This window comes from Emys orbicularis, chromosome 4 (assembly GCF_028017835.1).
Source record: "Emys orbicularis isolate rEmyOrb1 chromosome 4, rEmyOrb1.hap1, whole genome shotgun sequence".
Taxonomy (NCBI): domain Eukaryota; kingdom Metazoa; phylum Chordata; order Testudines; family Emydidae; genus Emys; species Emys orbicularis.
In genome coordinates, this window is record NC_088686.1 from 47,779,909 (window position 1) to 47,792,011 (window position 12,103).

The window sequence follows — 12,103 nt, forward strand, 5'->3', positions numbered from 1 at the left end:
GGTTCAGGGAACTTGCCTACCTTTCCTCTTGGGGGACCTAAGTGTGGGAGGGGAGGGTAGTCCCCCCATCTCCCACATTGCAAGGCAGGAGAAACTGAATCTAGAGGGGTAGCGGAACTAGCAAATAGGCTACAGGGGGTGGATCTGATGTCCTAGGACGGGCGACCAACCTGAGCTTGAGAAGAAGCCAGAATTTACCAATGTACATTGCCAAAGAGCCACACTAATATGTCAGCAGCCCCTCATCAGCTCCCCCCTCTCCAACCTGCAGCGCCTCCTGCTTGCCAGCAGCCCACGAATCAGTGCCTCCCGCTCCCTCCGCACACCTCCGCGATCAACTGTTATGCGGTGCGCAGGAGGCTCTGGTGGTGGTGGTGGGGGGAGAGCAAGGGCATGGCAGGCTCGGGGGAAGAAGTGGAGTGGGGGCAGGGCCTGGAGCAGAGCAGGGGGTTGAGCACTGAGCACTCCCCAGCACATTGGAAAGTTAGCATCTATAGTTCCAGCCCCGGAGTCGGTGCCTAGGCAAGGAGCCGCATAGTAACCTCTGAAGAGCCGCATGCAGCTCCGGAGCCACCGGTTGGCCACCCCTGTCCTAGGAGCTGTGTCGTGGATGTGTGGGACACACCCACCCACCCCCACACACACACACCTATGGCATTACACAGTTGTTGCAAGCTAACCTTTAGTTGTTGCAGCAACTGTGAGCTTCCCTGGGTTGGGGTGGGGGGTCTGGAAGTGGTAATATTGGAAACCCAGCATGGGCCTGAGTTTGGGAGATGGGCAATACTCAGGTGAGGCAGACCCCTCACCAGGGGCCAGGAACCCTTACTGGGCAGGGTGAGGGGGGGTGATTTTTGAGCACCCTACAACTCACCAGCTTAAAAGGAATGTGAATTTGTAGGATCGAATTACTGCCCCAGGGGCAGCAGGTCACTGAAGGTTCCCCAATAGTCAATCATGAATATGGTTATGCTGGGGTGGCTGACCCAGTGGGAGTTCACCAGCTCACTACTATTAAATGTAAAATTTTTAGTGATGAATATGTAGACTTTGCCTCCCTGTCCAATAGTGATAAGTTGACAGAGTGTAAACTGGAGCTGAGCAAGCAGGGCAATCAGATAATCGAGTGGCCAAGGGTGGCTAGAACATGGAAAGCTGCCTTCCTGATCTATACGAACTTTATTGCAGAGGCTTACCCAGTTGAGCCCAGCATTGTTCAAATATATGGATATAATCAGGAAGGCATATAATACATTTGTGGGCATGGCTTGGTTTAACTAGGACGAAGAGTTTAAATTGAAGGTGGCAACGCAAACCGGGATCCAGTGGATCATACCACATCATAAGCTGCTGTTAGAGTGGATGGCCTTACAGAGGTCTGGTTTCCACACTGACAATGGAGCTTTTAGGATCAGATAACTAGTACCTGGATCTTGTAGGGACTCTTCTGGAAGGGCTTTGGAATTGAGGGATATATACTGGGAAGGGTGATCAGTGATACTAACCTTGAGGAGGTCAAAGGCGTATCAAAGAGGCTGGGGTGAATCCATTATTCTGCAGGAGGGTGGCAAGCCCTGGGTCACCCTGTGGAAGCTGCGAGTGCATACAGGGCAATGAGGCCATGGAGGGATGGCCTCTCTTGAATCACAGTGACGGGAATCCCTTCACAATGTATCAGTTGATTAGTTTTAGGATAGGGATTGACGAGGTTGGGGTTTCCAACACATGAATTTGGTTCCCACTCATTCAGGACTGGGGCAGCAACAGCCGCAGTCCAGCTGGGTCTGGGGCTAGCGCAATTCAGGCAATTGGGCGTTGGCATTCTGAAGCATACAGAATGTACGTGAGACCTCAAGTGAGGAATCAGTGTTAATTTTCCTGTGTGTTTGCATTCCATATGCTGGCAAACAGACCGAGCAGACAGTGATGTGGATTTGCAGGCACAGTATAGTTTACTGGGTGCATAGGTGATGTTCCAGGTTACTTGGAGGTTGCAGCTGGGCCTCAGTGGTGAAGCAGTCCTGAGCTGGCATAGAAGAAGGGGCATGTTATGGGATCAGCTGTTGTCCTTTCTGCATACCGTGGTGGCCCAAGAGCAGGTGCCAGATTGTGGCTCACCTTGGGAAAAATGATTTGGGATGGACATCATGATCAGAGCTAAGAGGGACTTGGGACAGATCTTGGAACTTTTTTCAGGAATAAAAAATTATATGGTTGAACATGCTGCTACGCAGGGTGTTGTGGGGAGCTGCAAAGCCCATTGGGTCAACTAGGCTAGGAGGTATGTGAATAGGAAGGAGGCCAATTCAAAGGTGGCATATGAGAATTGGTAATTTCTCATCCGGACATAGCATTTGAGGCAACAGAATTATTCAGGGAAGATGGGCTACGCCTGTCAGACCTGGGATCTGACGTGTTTTTGGCCGATATTAAAGAGGGCATTAGTAGATGTCTGGGAACCTGGCTAGATATAGGGGAAGCGGGGAGGCAGTCAAACTAATTGCTGGTGCTCCTTGTGGTGGATGTCCAGTGCAGGCCCTCCATAGGGAAGGGATATGGTGATCAGATACAATGGATTGATAAAGGATTTAAGAGGTATTCTTTAAAAGAGCAGAAATGGGGGAGAGGGGGTTTCAGGGCTTTTATTACTGCAACAGCAGGGAGCCAATCTCCCCCTTCTTTATAGCCCCCCTTCATCCTCATTTGAGGGGTGGGCTGAGGTCCCAGCAGCAGGTTGTCCTGGGACTAGGATGGGTGAAGGGGGAGGCTTGACAGCAGCCCCTCGCAGCCCCCGTATATGTAAATAGTTATGGAATTATCTGAACTGTACACTTTTTTATTTGCTGAGTACTCCCTGACATTTAGGAATAAAGTTGCAGCCTAATTGAACCACATCCAGCGTCTCCTGTCTCCCTTCCTCATATAGGATTATATCTGGAACACAAGATGCATGTATTGCTTTCTTAGTTTTTATCTAAAATTCTGTGTTTTCAGTATGATACCTGGAACAGTTCATAGTTTTGTATTTTAAAAGAAACCTTTTAATTTAGTGGTAATGTTCTGTAGTATGTATAAAATCCTGGTTCAGTCACTCGCGCTCTCTGGGGCAGCAGGTTTTAAAAGTATTCCAAAGAGACTACTTGCTACCCAGATTTGTGGGAAGCGAGTACTGTGCATCAGTTAATAGCAACTCCTCCAATTAGTAACAAGACTTGATGGGTCCTGAAAGAATACAATCTTGCAGCCTGATGACCATGTTGTGAGGGTTCAAAAGAAGTGAGAGTTCATAACCAGGAAATTATAAGTATGTATTATGTTAGATGTTGGTATAATTTATGAAAATATAATTTTAAAAATGTAGTTCAATAAAACTTCGCTGGATGTGGCCAATTACTTGTTTGTTGTTTCCCTCTCCCCTGTGGTCCATTTCTGTGTGTTTTGAGAAAGTGAGTTCTTCAGGCAGGGTTCATACCTTCCTTTAAAGGGCCTGGTGCACTGGAGGCACTACTAGGAACAAAATAATTTGAAATTTAAGGGGGGGGTGTGTGTGTGTTTGTGTGTGTGTGTGTTTTGTGTTAGATGAGTAAAAAGTCTGATTACTTACGCTTGAGACCCAGCAAAAGAATAAGCCTGTGTATTCTATAGCAGAGCCCTTATATTTTTCTAAAGATTTTTGTGGAGACGTTTCTGACAACTGAGTTTGAACATTTTCATCTTTTGTTTTAGGAACTCACAATCAAAACTGTATTAAGTTCTGCGAGAGAGGAGCCATCTGGTCCTGCACGGTAGGTCATATTTTAACAAGTGATGAAAAGCTCCATATTATTGGAGGCTCTTTTATAATTGCAGTATATTCAAGTAGGTATGTTGTAATCCAAGTTCTCCTTTTAGTGCTTGTCCATATATTCCACTAATGGTGCACGTGCACCCTGCACACTTTTGCCAGCAGTACCTGTTGGGGACTGCATCTGCACCCTGAGAGTCCTCGTGCCTCTGTCCAAGAACATAAAGGACAGGATGACCCCAACCACTCCTCAGTTATTTTTCACACCCTGTGGCTTTGGGTCAGAACTTTGCAATATCCAAGCCCTCGTTGAACTTTGCAGTGTTTTGAGCTCTTGCTCCCTGGACAGCCTCCTAATTGTTTGTAAATAGCTCTGGGTAGTGATTGCTAGGTAGTTGTTAGTTTAGTGCAGGGGTGGGCAAACTATGGGCCACGGACTGCTTCCGGCCCGTCAGATGTTTGTATCTGGCCCTCGAGCTCCTGCCGGAGAGCGGGGTCAAGGGCTTGCCCCGCTCCGCCCGGCGCTCCGCAGCCCCCGACTCACAGTTCCCTTGATGAGTACACCTCTACCCCGATATAACGCGACCCGATATAACACTAATTCGGATATAACGTGGTAAAGCAATGCTCTGGGGGGGCGGGGCTGCGTGCTCCGGCAGATCAGTGCGTCAGCGTGTCTGGCTCTGACACGCTGCTCTGAGTGGCATGTTAAGGGTGCCGGGCCGGGGCCGAGGGGTTGGATAAGGGGCAGAGAGGGTCTCGGGGGGGTGATCAGGGGACAGGGAGCAGGGGGCAGCCACAGCCCAAGGAGGGGAGCTGCAGTGCAGGGTAATATCACACGGGCTCCCGCCGGCTCCGAGAAGTTGGGGAAAACTGGTCCACGTGGGGAAGTTGCAGATCCAGGGCAGGGAGAGGTGCCCGTCCTAGACGGTGCCGTGCAGGTACCGCTGTCCCGGCGCTGGAGGACTCGGCACACAGCGGGCCCGGCTGGCAGGCTGCGCCCCGCTCACAGCAGCGCCAGTCGGGCTCTCTGGGTCCATAGCCCGCCGCACTACCTGCCCGCAGTCAGGGGCTCCGTGCGCCCCGGCGGGCAGCTGGCCGCGATGTCCTCACCAGAGACGGGCTGCGCAGGGCTCTGCAGAGGAGGAGAGATGGGCTGAGCGCGGGCACGCACGGCAGGAGCCGCCTGCCGATCGCTCACCCTCCCCCAGCACCACATGGGCACGGGGTGGGGACCAGGTGCACACAGGCACCTCAGGCGAGGCTGCCACCCTGCTCCCCCTCGCGGACTCAGCCGTTGCGCCAGGCTGGGTGCACTCCGCAGACAGGGCAGCAGCCGCTGGACCAGTTCCCCCTGCCCCACCCCCACGGGGCTCACCCCAGCTGATGTGGTCGAGCAGGTGTGAGCGCTTCCGTGTGCCGGTTCCCCGGGTCCTAGCGCCCCTCCTGGTGCGGCGTGGGGCTCAGCGTGGGAGTCCTGGGGGTGATTAGGGACGGAGGGGGGGGGGGTTGGATGGGTTGGGGTCAGGGGGCGGGAAGTAGGTGGGGGTCGGATAGGGGGCAGGGTATTTGCTGTCTATTAATAACGGAGATGCTCGAGGCCAAAGCAAGTTCAATATAACGCGGTTTCACCTATAACGCGGTAAGATTTTTTGGCTCCCGAGGACAGCGTTACATCGGGGTAGAGGTGTACCATCTTCTGGCATGCATAGCCACACTGCGTAGGCGTGATTTAACCGCGCTGTTTCTGGGATTGTAACCCCACCCCTACATGGCAGTTCCTTTCTCCCCCTCCCCCCACGCGACAGCGCACCCAATCCCTTCCTGGTCTCCTACGGCCCCATCCTCGAGAGCCTCGAAACCAGCCAGGGACCACACCCATCCCAGCTAGGGTGCCATGGCTGTGGTACGGCCGCCTTGGTGTCACTGCTGGCAGGGCCCCTAGGAGTCCCCAGTACTGCTCCCCTCACCTCCCGGCACCACACTCCCATGAGTCCCCCTTCCCCCCACCTCGGTAACATTCCTTATAGAGCCCCCCTCCCACACCGGGCATTCATGACCCACCATACAATTTCCATACCCAGATGCGGCCCTCAGGCCAAAAGGTTTGCCCACCCCTGGTTTAGTGACTAGTTTAGGGCAGTGTTGCTTTTTAATTCATTCCTTTAGTTTATCCTGCCTCTGCTATAGCAGAACAGAAATGTCTGGGGTTTAAGAACTGTCCTTCATGTGAGTAATGCCCCTCAATGATAAGAGCATCAAATGCCAAATGTGTTTGGGAGAAGGGCATATCATTGATAGGTACTCAATTTGTATGTCCTTCTCAAAAAGAACACACAAAGCTAGGGAGCCACACCCGACAATGTTCTTTATGGAAAGTTCAATGCATCCCTCCTCAGATCCAGGAGCAACAAAAGCTGAAAACCTAGAGCAATTATCATGTAAAAATACTCCCATCATCTCATCAGCCCACTTCTTTGATCTTTGATGTGCAAGTAACTAAGGGCAAGCCTCCTGCGGTGCAACTGTACCAATGTAGCTGTGCTGCTGCAGCGCATCAGGTGAAGAAGCTCTGTGCTGACAAGAGAGAGCTCTTCCATCAGTGTAATAAAACCACCTCCATTACTGTTGGAAGCTGTGTCAGCGGGAGAAGCTCTCCCACCAGCATAGTGCTGTGCACACGAGCGCTTATGTCGGCATAACTTAAGTCACTCAGGGGTAAGGGGGAATGTTTGCATCCCTGAACAGCTGAAGTTATGCCAGCATAGGCTATAGTGTAGACATAGCCTCAAGGATCTTAGAATCATAGAATATCAGGGTTGGAAGGGGCCTCAGGAGGTCATCTAGTCCAACCCCCTGCTCAAAGCAGGACCAATCCCCAACTAAATCATCCCAGCCAGGGCTTTGTCAAGCCTGACCTTAAAAACCTCTAAGGAAGGAGATTCCACCACCTCCCTAGATAACCCATTCCGGTGCTTCACCACCCTCCTAGTGAAATTTTTTTTCCTACTATCCAACCTAAACCTCCCCCACTGCAACTTGAGACCATTACTCCTTGTTCTGTCATCTGGTACCACTGAGAACAGTCTAGATCCATCCTCTTTGGAACCCCCTTTCAGGTAGTTGAAAGCAGCTATCAAATCCTCCCTCATTCTTCTCTTCTGCAGACTAAATAATCCCAGTTCCCTCAGCCTCTCCTCATAAATCATGTGCTCCAGCCCCCTAATCATTTTTGTTGCCCTCCGCTGGACTCTTTCTAATTTTTCCACATCCTTCTTGTAGTGTGGGGCCCAAAACTGGACACAGTACTCCAGATGAGGCCTCACCAATGCCGACAAGAGGGGAATGATCACATCCCTCAATCTGCTGGCAATGCTTCTACTTACACAGCCCAAAACACCGTTAGCCTTCTTGGCAACAAGGGCACACTGTTGACTCATATCCAGCTTCTTGTCCACTGTAAGCCCTAGGTCCTTTTCTGCAGAACTGCTGCCTAGCCACTCGGTACCTAGTCTGTAGCAGTGCATGGGATTCTTCCGTCCTAAATGCAGGACTCTGCACTTGTCCTTGTTGAACCTCATCAGATTTCTTTTGGCCCAATCCTCTAATTTGTCTAGGTCCCTCTGTATCCTATCCGTACCCTCCAACATATCTACTACTCCTCCCAGTTTAGTGTCATCTGCAAACTTGCTGAGGGTGCAATCCACGCCATCCTCCAGATCATTAATGAAGATATTGAACAAAACCAGCCCCAGGACCGACCCTTGGGGCACTCCGCTTGATACCGGCTGCCAGCTAGATATGGAGCCATTGATCACTACCCGTTGAGCCCGACGATCTAGCCAGCTTTCTATCCACCTTATAGTCCATTGATCCAGCCCATACTTCTTTAACTTGCTGGCAAGAATACTGTGGGAGACCGTATCAAAAGCTTTGCTAAAGTCAAGGCATAACACGTCCACTGCTTTCCCCTCATCCACAGAGCCAGTTATCTCGTCACAGAAGGCAATTGGATTAGTCAGGCATGACTTGCCCTTGGTGAATCCATGCTGACTGTTTCTGATCACTTTCTTCTCCTCCTCTAAGTGCTTCAGAATTGATTCCTTGAGGACCTGCTCCATGATTTTTCCAGGGACTGAGATGAGGCTGACTGGCCTGTAGTTCCCCAGATCCTCCTCCTTCCTTTTTTTTAAAAGATGGGCACTACATTAGCCTTTTTCCAGTCATCCAGGACCTCCCCCGATCGCCATGAGTTTTCAAAGATAATGGCCAATGGCTCTGCAATCACATCCACCAACTCGTTTAGCACCCTCAGATGCAGCGCATCTGGCCCCATGGACTTGTGCTCGTCCAGCTTTTCTAAGTAGTCCTGAACCACTTCTTTCTCCACAGAGGGCTGGTCACCTCCTCCCCATGCTGTGCTGCCCAATGCAGTAGTCTGGGAGCTGATCTTGTTCATGAAGACAGTGGCAAAAAAAGCATTGAGTACATTAACTTTTTCCACATCCTCTGTCACTAGGTTGCCTCCCTCATTCAGTAAGGGGCCCACACTTTCCTTGACCACCTTCTTGTTGCTAACATACCTGAAGAAACCCTTCTTGTTACTCTTAACATCTCTTCCTAGCTGCAACTCCAAGTGTGATTTGGCCTTCCTGATTTCACTCCTGCATGCCTGTGGCTATCTTCCCCTGCTAGGACAGCTATTATCAGCCTAGGAGGAAGAAAGGAACATTCTAACCCTAAAAAGTGTAAAACTCCACATTTACCCTTGGAGAAGGGTAATGCAAAGCCCAGAAAGGGTCCTTCTGCAACCCATGCAGACTCTGGTCACCAATCCTTAGTACGAGTCACTTCAGTTAATAAGAAATTGCCCACACCAAACCGCATAGTACTGACTATCCCTGTACTAATGCAGTCAGTTCACGTACCTTTGGTACCAGAGTTCTTGGTACTGAGGACTTATATGGCACGTAGAGAGTAATCTGTCTCTTTGATAGTGGTCTCTGTATTAGCATTCACTAAGGTACCCCCTAGTGGTACTGGATGCTTCTTATACCTCGGTACCGAGCACACCAGTAGTACCAGCCAGAAGTTGCATAGAGGGTCTGCTTAGCATCTCTGCCATAATGTCTTCACCACTAAAGGAGGAGTGCTCCTTCTCCTACTCAGCTTCTGATAATGGTGGAGAGCCTCTCCCTCTCATTCCCTGGGATTTAAATACGTACATCTCTGATAGGGAGTCTAGGTCTCATTATCATTACCCTAGTTCTGAAGTTCACAGGAACCCTAGTTCTTGGTATCTTCCACCATGGTCCCCTGCTCCCTATGCTTTACAGCACCTTGGCCCTACTGAGCTCAATAAAGCTTTCAGTGTGCAAATTGGTCAGCATCTGCAACATGTTCCAGGCCTGTATCTCCACTTCCATTGTCGCAAAGAATAGCACTTTTAACTATTCAAGAACCAGATGCTTCTGCTGAACATCTAGACTAAGACTCTGAAGAAGTTAAACTGATGATCTCATTATTGTAGCTCACGTAACCTTGTCATCTCCTCATATGGCTGTAGTTTTGTTAATGCCCTCTTCATAGCCAGAGGACAGTGCATCTTTTTGGGCATTGCTCAGCAGAATGGCAGATGTGCTAGAGATCCTAGTAGAAGTTGTCAAAGGGAAGTCATACAAGCTCTGACATCTTGGATACAACCATGCCAGGTCGTCTAGCGATGCCTGCTAATGAAGGCTTCCTGCACCTTGTGAAACTGCTCTGGCAGAAACTGGCCTCTCTAGCTTCAACTTGCAAGCATTTGCAGCAACAATATCAAGTACCATCTGCAGGTTTCATACAGTTTTATATACATCCTGCTCCAAGATCCTCGTGGTGTTAGCAGTCCATGAAAAGATGAATCATCAAGGTCCTTCCAAATCTACCACTTGAGATAAGGCGCTTAAGAAGTAGACTTAATTAAGTGCAAAAATTGCTTCTTTTTTAAGCCTACAGATGAGAATAGCCAATTTTCTAGCATTACTGGCAAAATTTGACAATTTGAATTACGATAACCTCTCCAAATTGCCAATAAAATCCCACAGGACTGCAGGGGGGAAAAAATTAAGTCTTTGATTTCAGAGTGGTAACTTGTAACACATACATCTCTTTAGGCAGATGTTGATGCATCTGATACCATGGCCAGGACTAAGAAACCTCAATTGTCATGAGATCGTCATCCTGGCTCCAAGCTTCCCGCATTCCTTAGAAAGTACAAGTTATTACAGAAGACCAGTGGTTTGAAGGATATGACTTACTCAGAAGACTAATGAGATCTTGCATTCTTTAGGAGTGTATTCATCTGCTTTGAAGAGGAAAGCAGGTAGGCCTCAGTCTTACCTTACACACTCATATTACCCTCAATACAGACTTTCTCAGCCCCCAAGAAAGCATCAGAAGTTCCAGAGGAAAAAACCATCAGCATCCTCTATATCATCATACATTCATCTACATGCTTGAGGAAGAGAATTTGCCAAGAGCTTTGTATGACTTCTAGTTGCTCTGTTATTTCCCCCCCTTTTGGAAACCATCTTTTTTATTTTCATCGCATTTGGAGAACCATAACAGACCATGGGGCTATGGAGGTAGTAGAACCAGGATACTCCGTTCAATACCACACCCTTTCCACTTGAATTTTCCCCCTCCTTCTCCAGGGGTCCCCCCCACCCCCCATTAGAGCATGCTACATCAAGAAGTTGAGTCACTTATAACTTTTGGTGCAATAAGAGATTCCAACAGAATTCAGAAGGAAAGGGGTTTACTCCCAGTATTTTCTGATACCAAAGGAAAATGGGGTCTCCTGACTAATTCTGGATTTGAGACAGCTGAATACCTTCATCTACAGATTCAAGTTAAAGATGGTAACCCTCGCCTCCATAATTCCCTCCCTAGATCCACAGGAGTCGTACTCAGCTCTTGACCTTCAAGATGCCTACTTCTGTATAGATGTCCATCATGTCTACAGAAAATATCTAAGATTTCAAGTGATCAGTTCCCATTATCAGTACTAGGAATTGCAGTTTGGACTGTCAGGGACACCGAGGGCATTCACCAAATGCCTGGCTGTAGTAACAACCTACTTGAGTAATCAATGAGTCATACTTTACCCATAGATCAACAACTGGCTCACCTGAGGGAAGTCTCCCCATTGACTCTGTTCAGCAGACTCTCCAGCTCTTTGCTTCCCTCAGGGATTCAGTGCACTCCTACTCTTGCAGCTTCCACATATCTCCCCCATTGCGATCCAACCCCCTCCCTGCCTTTGAACTTCTATCTATCATACTGTACTCTTCCCCTTCCCATGATGTACCTGTCAATTGCCATCCACTTCTCTCCTTCTCACCTTACTTACCGATTTTGACTCTGTACTATCTCTTCATTGTCTTTCAGTTTCCCACATTAGCCTTGCAACTGCAACTTTTCATGTTAACTTCCCATTCAATCATTTCTTCTCCCATCTCCTCTCCTTCATCTCTGTTTAGCCTTCATCTCTGGGTCATGTCTTGGACATGTGAAAGTGGCCACTACTTGGATTTCATCTTCACTAAGCAATATTCCCTCTCTGGCCTATCTATTGCTGAATTCTTTCTCTCTGACCACCATCTTCTCCTCTCCACTGCCCTTGATCCTCTCATTCATCAACACTGACCTTGTAATCAACTCCTTAGACTTCTCCCACCATAAAGTCCACCCTTCCAAACTCCTGTCCTGTACCTCACATCTGTTTGCTCTACTCATGCTCTAAAGAAAATCAATGTAGATTTCTTCCACTAAGATTCACCATCTCCTCTTTATTGCAAATATAAAGTATTAAAACATCCATGAGCAAAACCCAAAACCCCATGAGGTTGTCTTTTTTGCTCTGTGTTTGTGGAGCGGGGTACTGGTCCATGACTGAGACTCCTAGGTGCTACGATAATACAAATAATAATAAATAGGTTGTCTTAAAAATCAAGAGATTTTAAAAAATACTGATCTGTTTGTTTTTGTTCTTTCTTAATTTTTTTAAACGTGTAGAGTGTAGCCCTACCCACAATTTGTGTATGCTAATTGCAGTTTGAATTTTTAATCTGAAAGGTATATGCACAATTGCAGGGGTTCTTCCTTTTCCCCCTGCCCTCACCCGCTTGGCAGGGAACTCCACTTTTACCCTATTCTAGCCTCTGGGATGAGGAATTGAGATTCTTGTAAATTTTAAAAATCATTTATATAGCATCATAAATTAAGGTTTTTATGTTTTTCTTCTTTAGGAATCTGTAGTTATATATTGGTATCTTG

At 48.4% G+C, this 12,103-nt stretch overlaps 1 protein-coding gene across 6 annotated transcripts in view; it reads left to right on the plus strand.

Moving 5' to 3' along the window:
- Nucleotides 1-12,103, plus strand: part of RALGAPA1 (Ral GTPase activating protein catalytic subunit alpha 1) — a 246,013-nt gene that overhangs the window by 125,752 nt on the left and 108,158 nt on the right. For all 6 annotated transcript variants that reach the window (XM_065403818.1, XM_065403817.1, XM_065403820.1 and 3 more), the window contains one exon: nucleotides 3,727-3,785. In XM_065403818.1, the coding sequence (XP_065259890.1) occupies nucleotides 3,727-3,785 (59 nt within the window). The remainder of the gene's footprint in view (nucleotides 1-3,726; nucleotides 3,786-12,103) is intronic.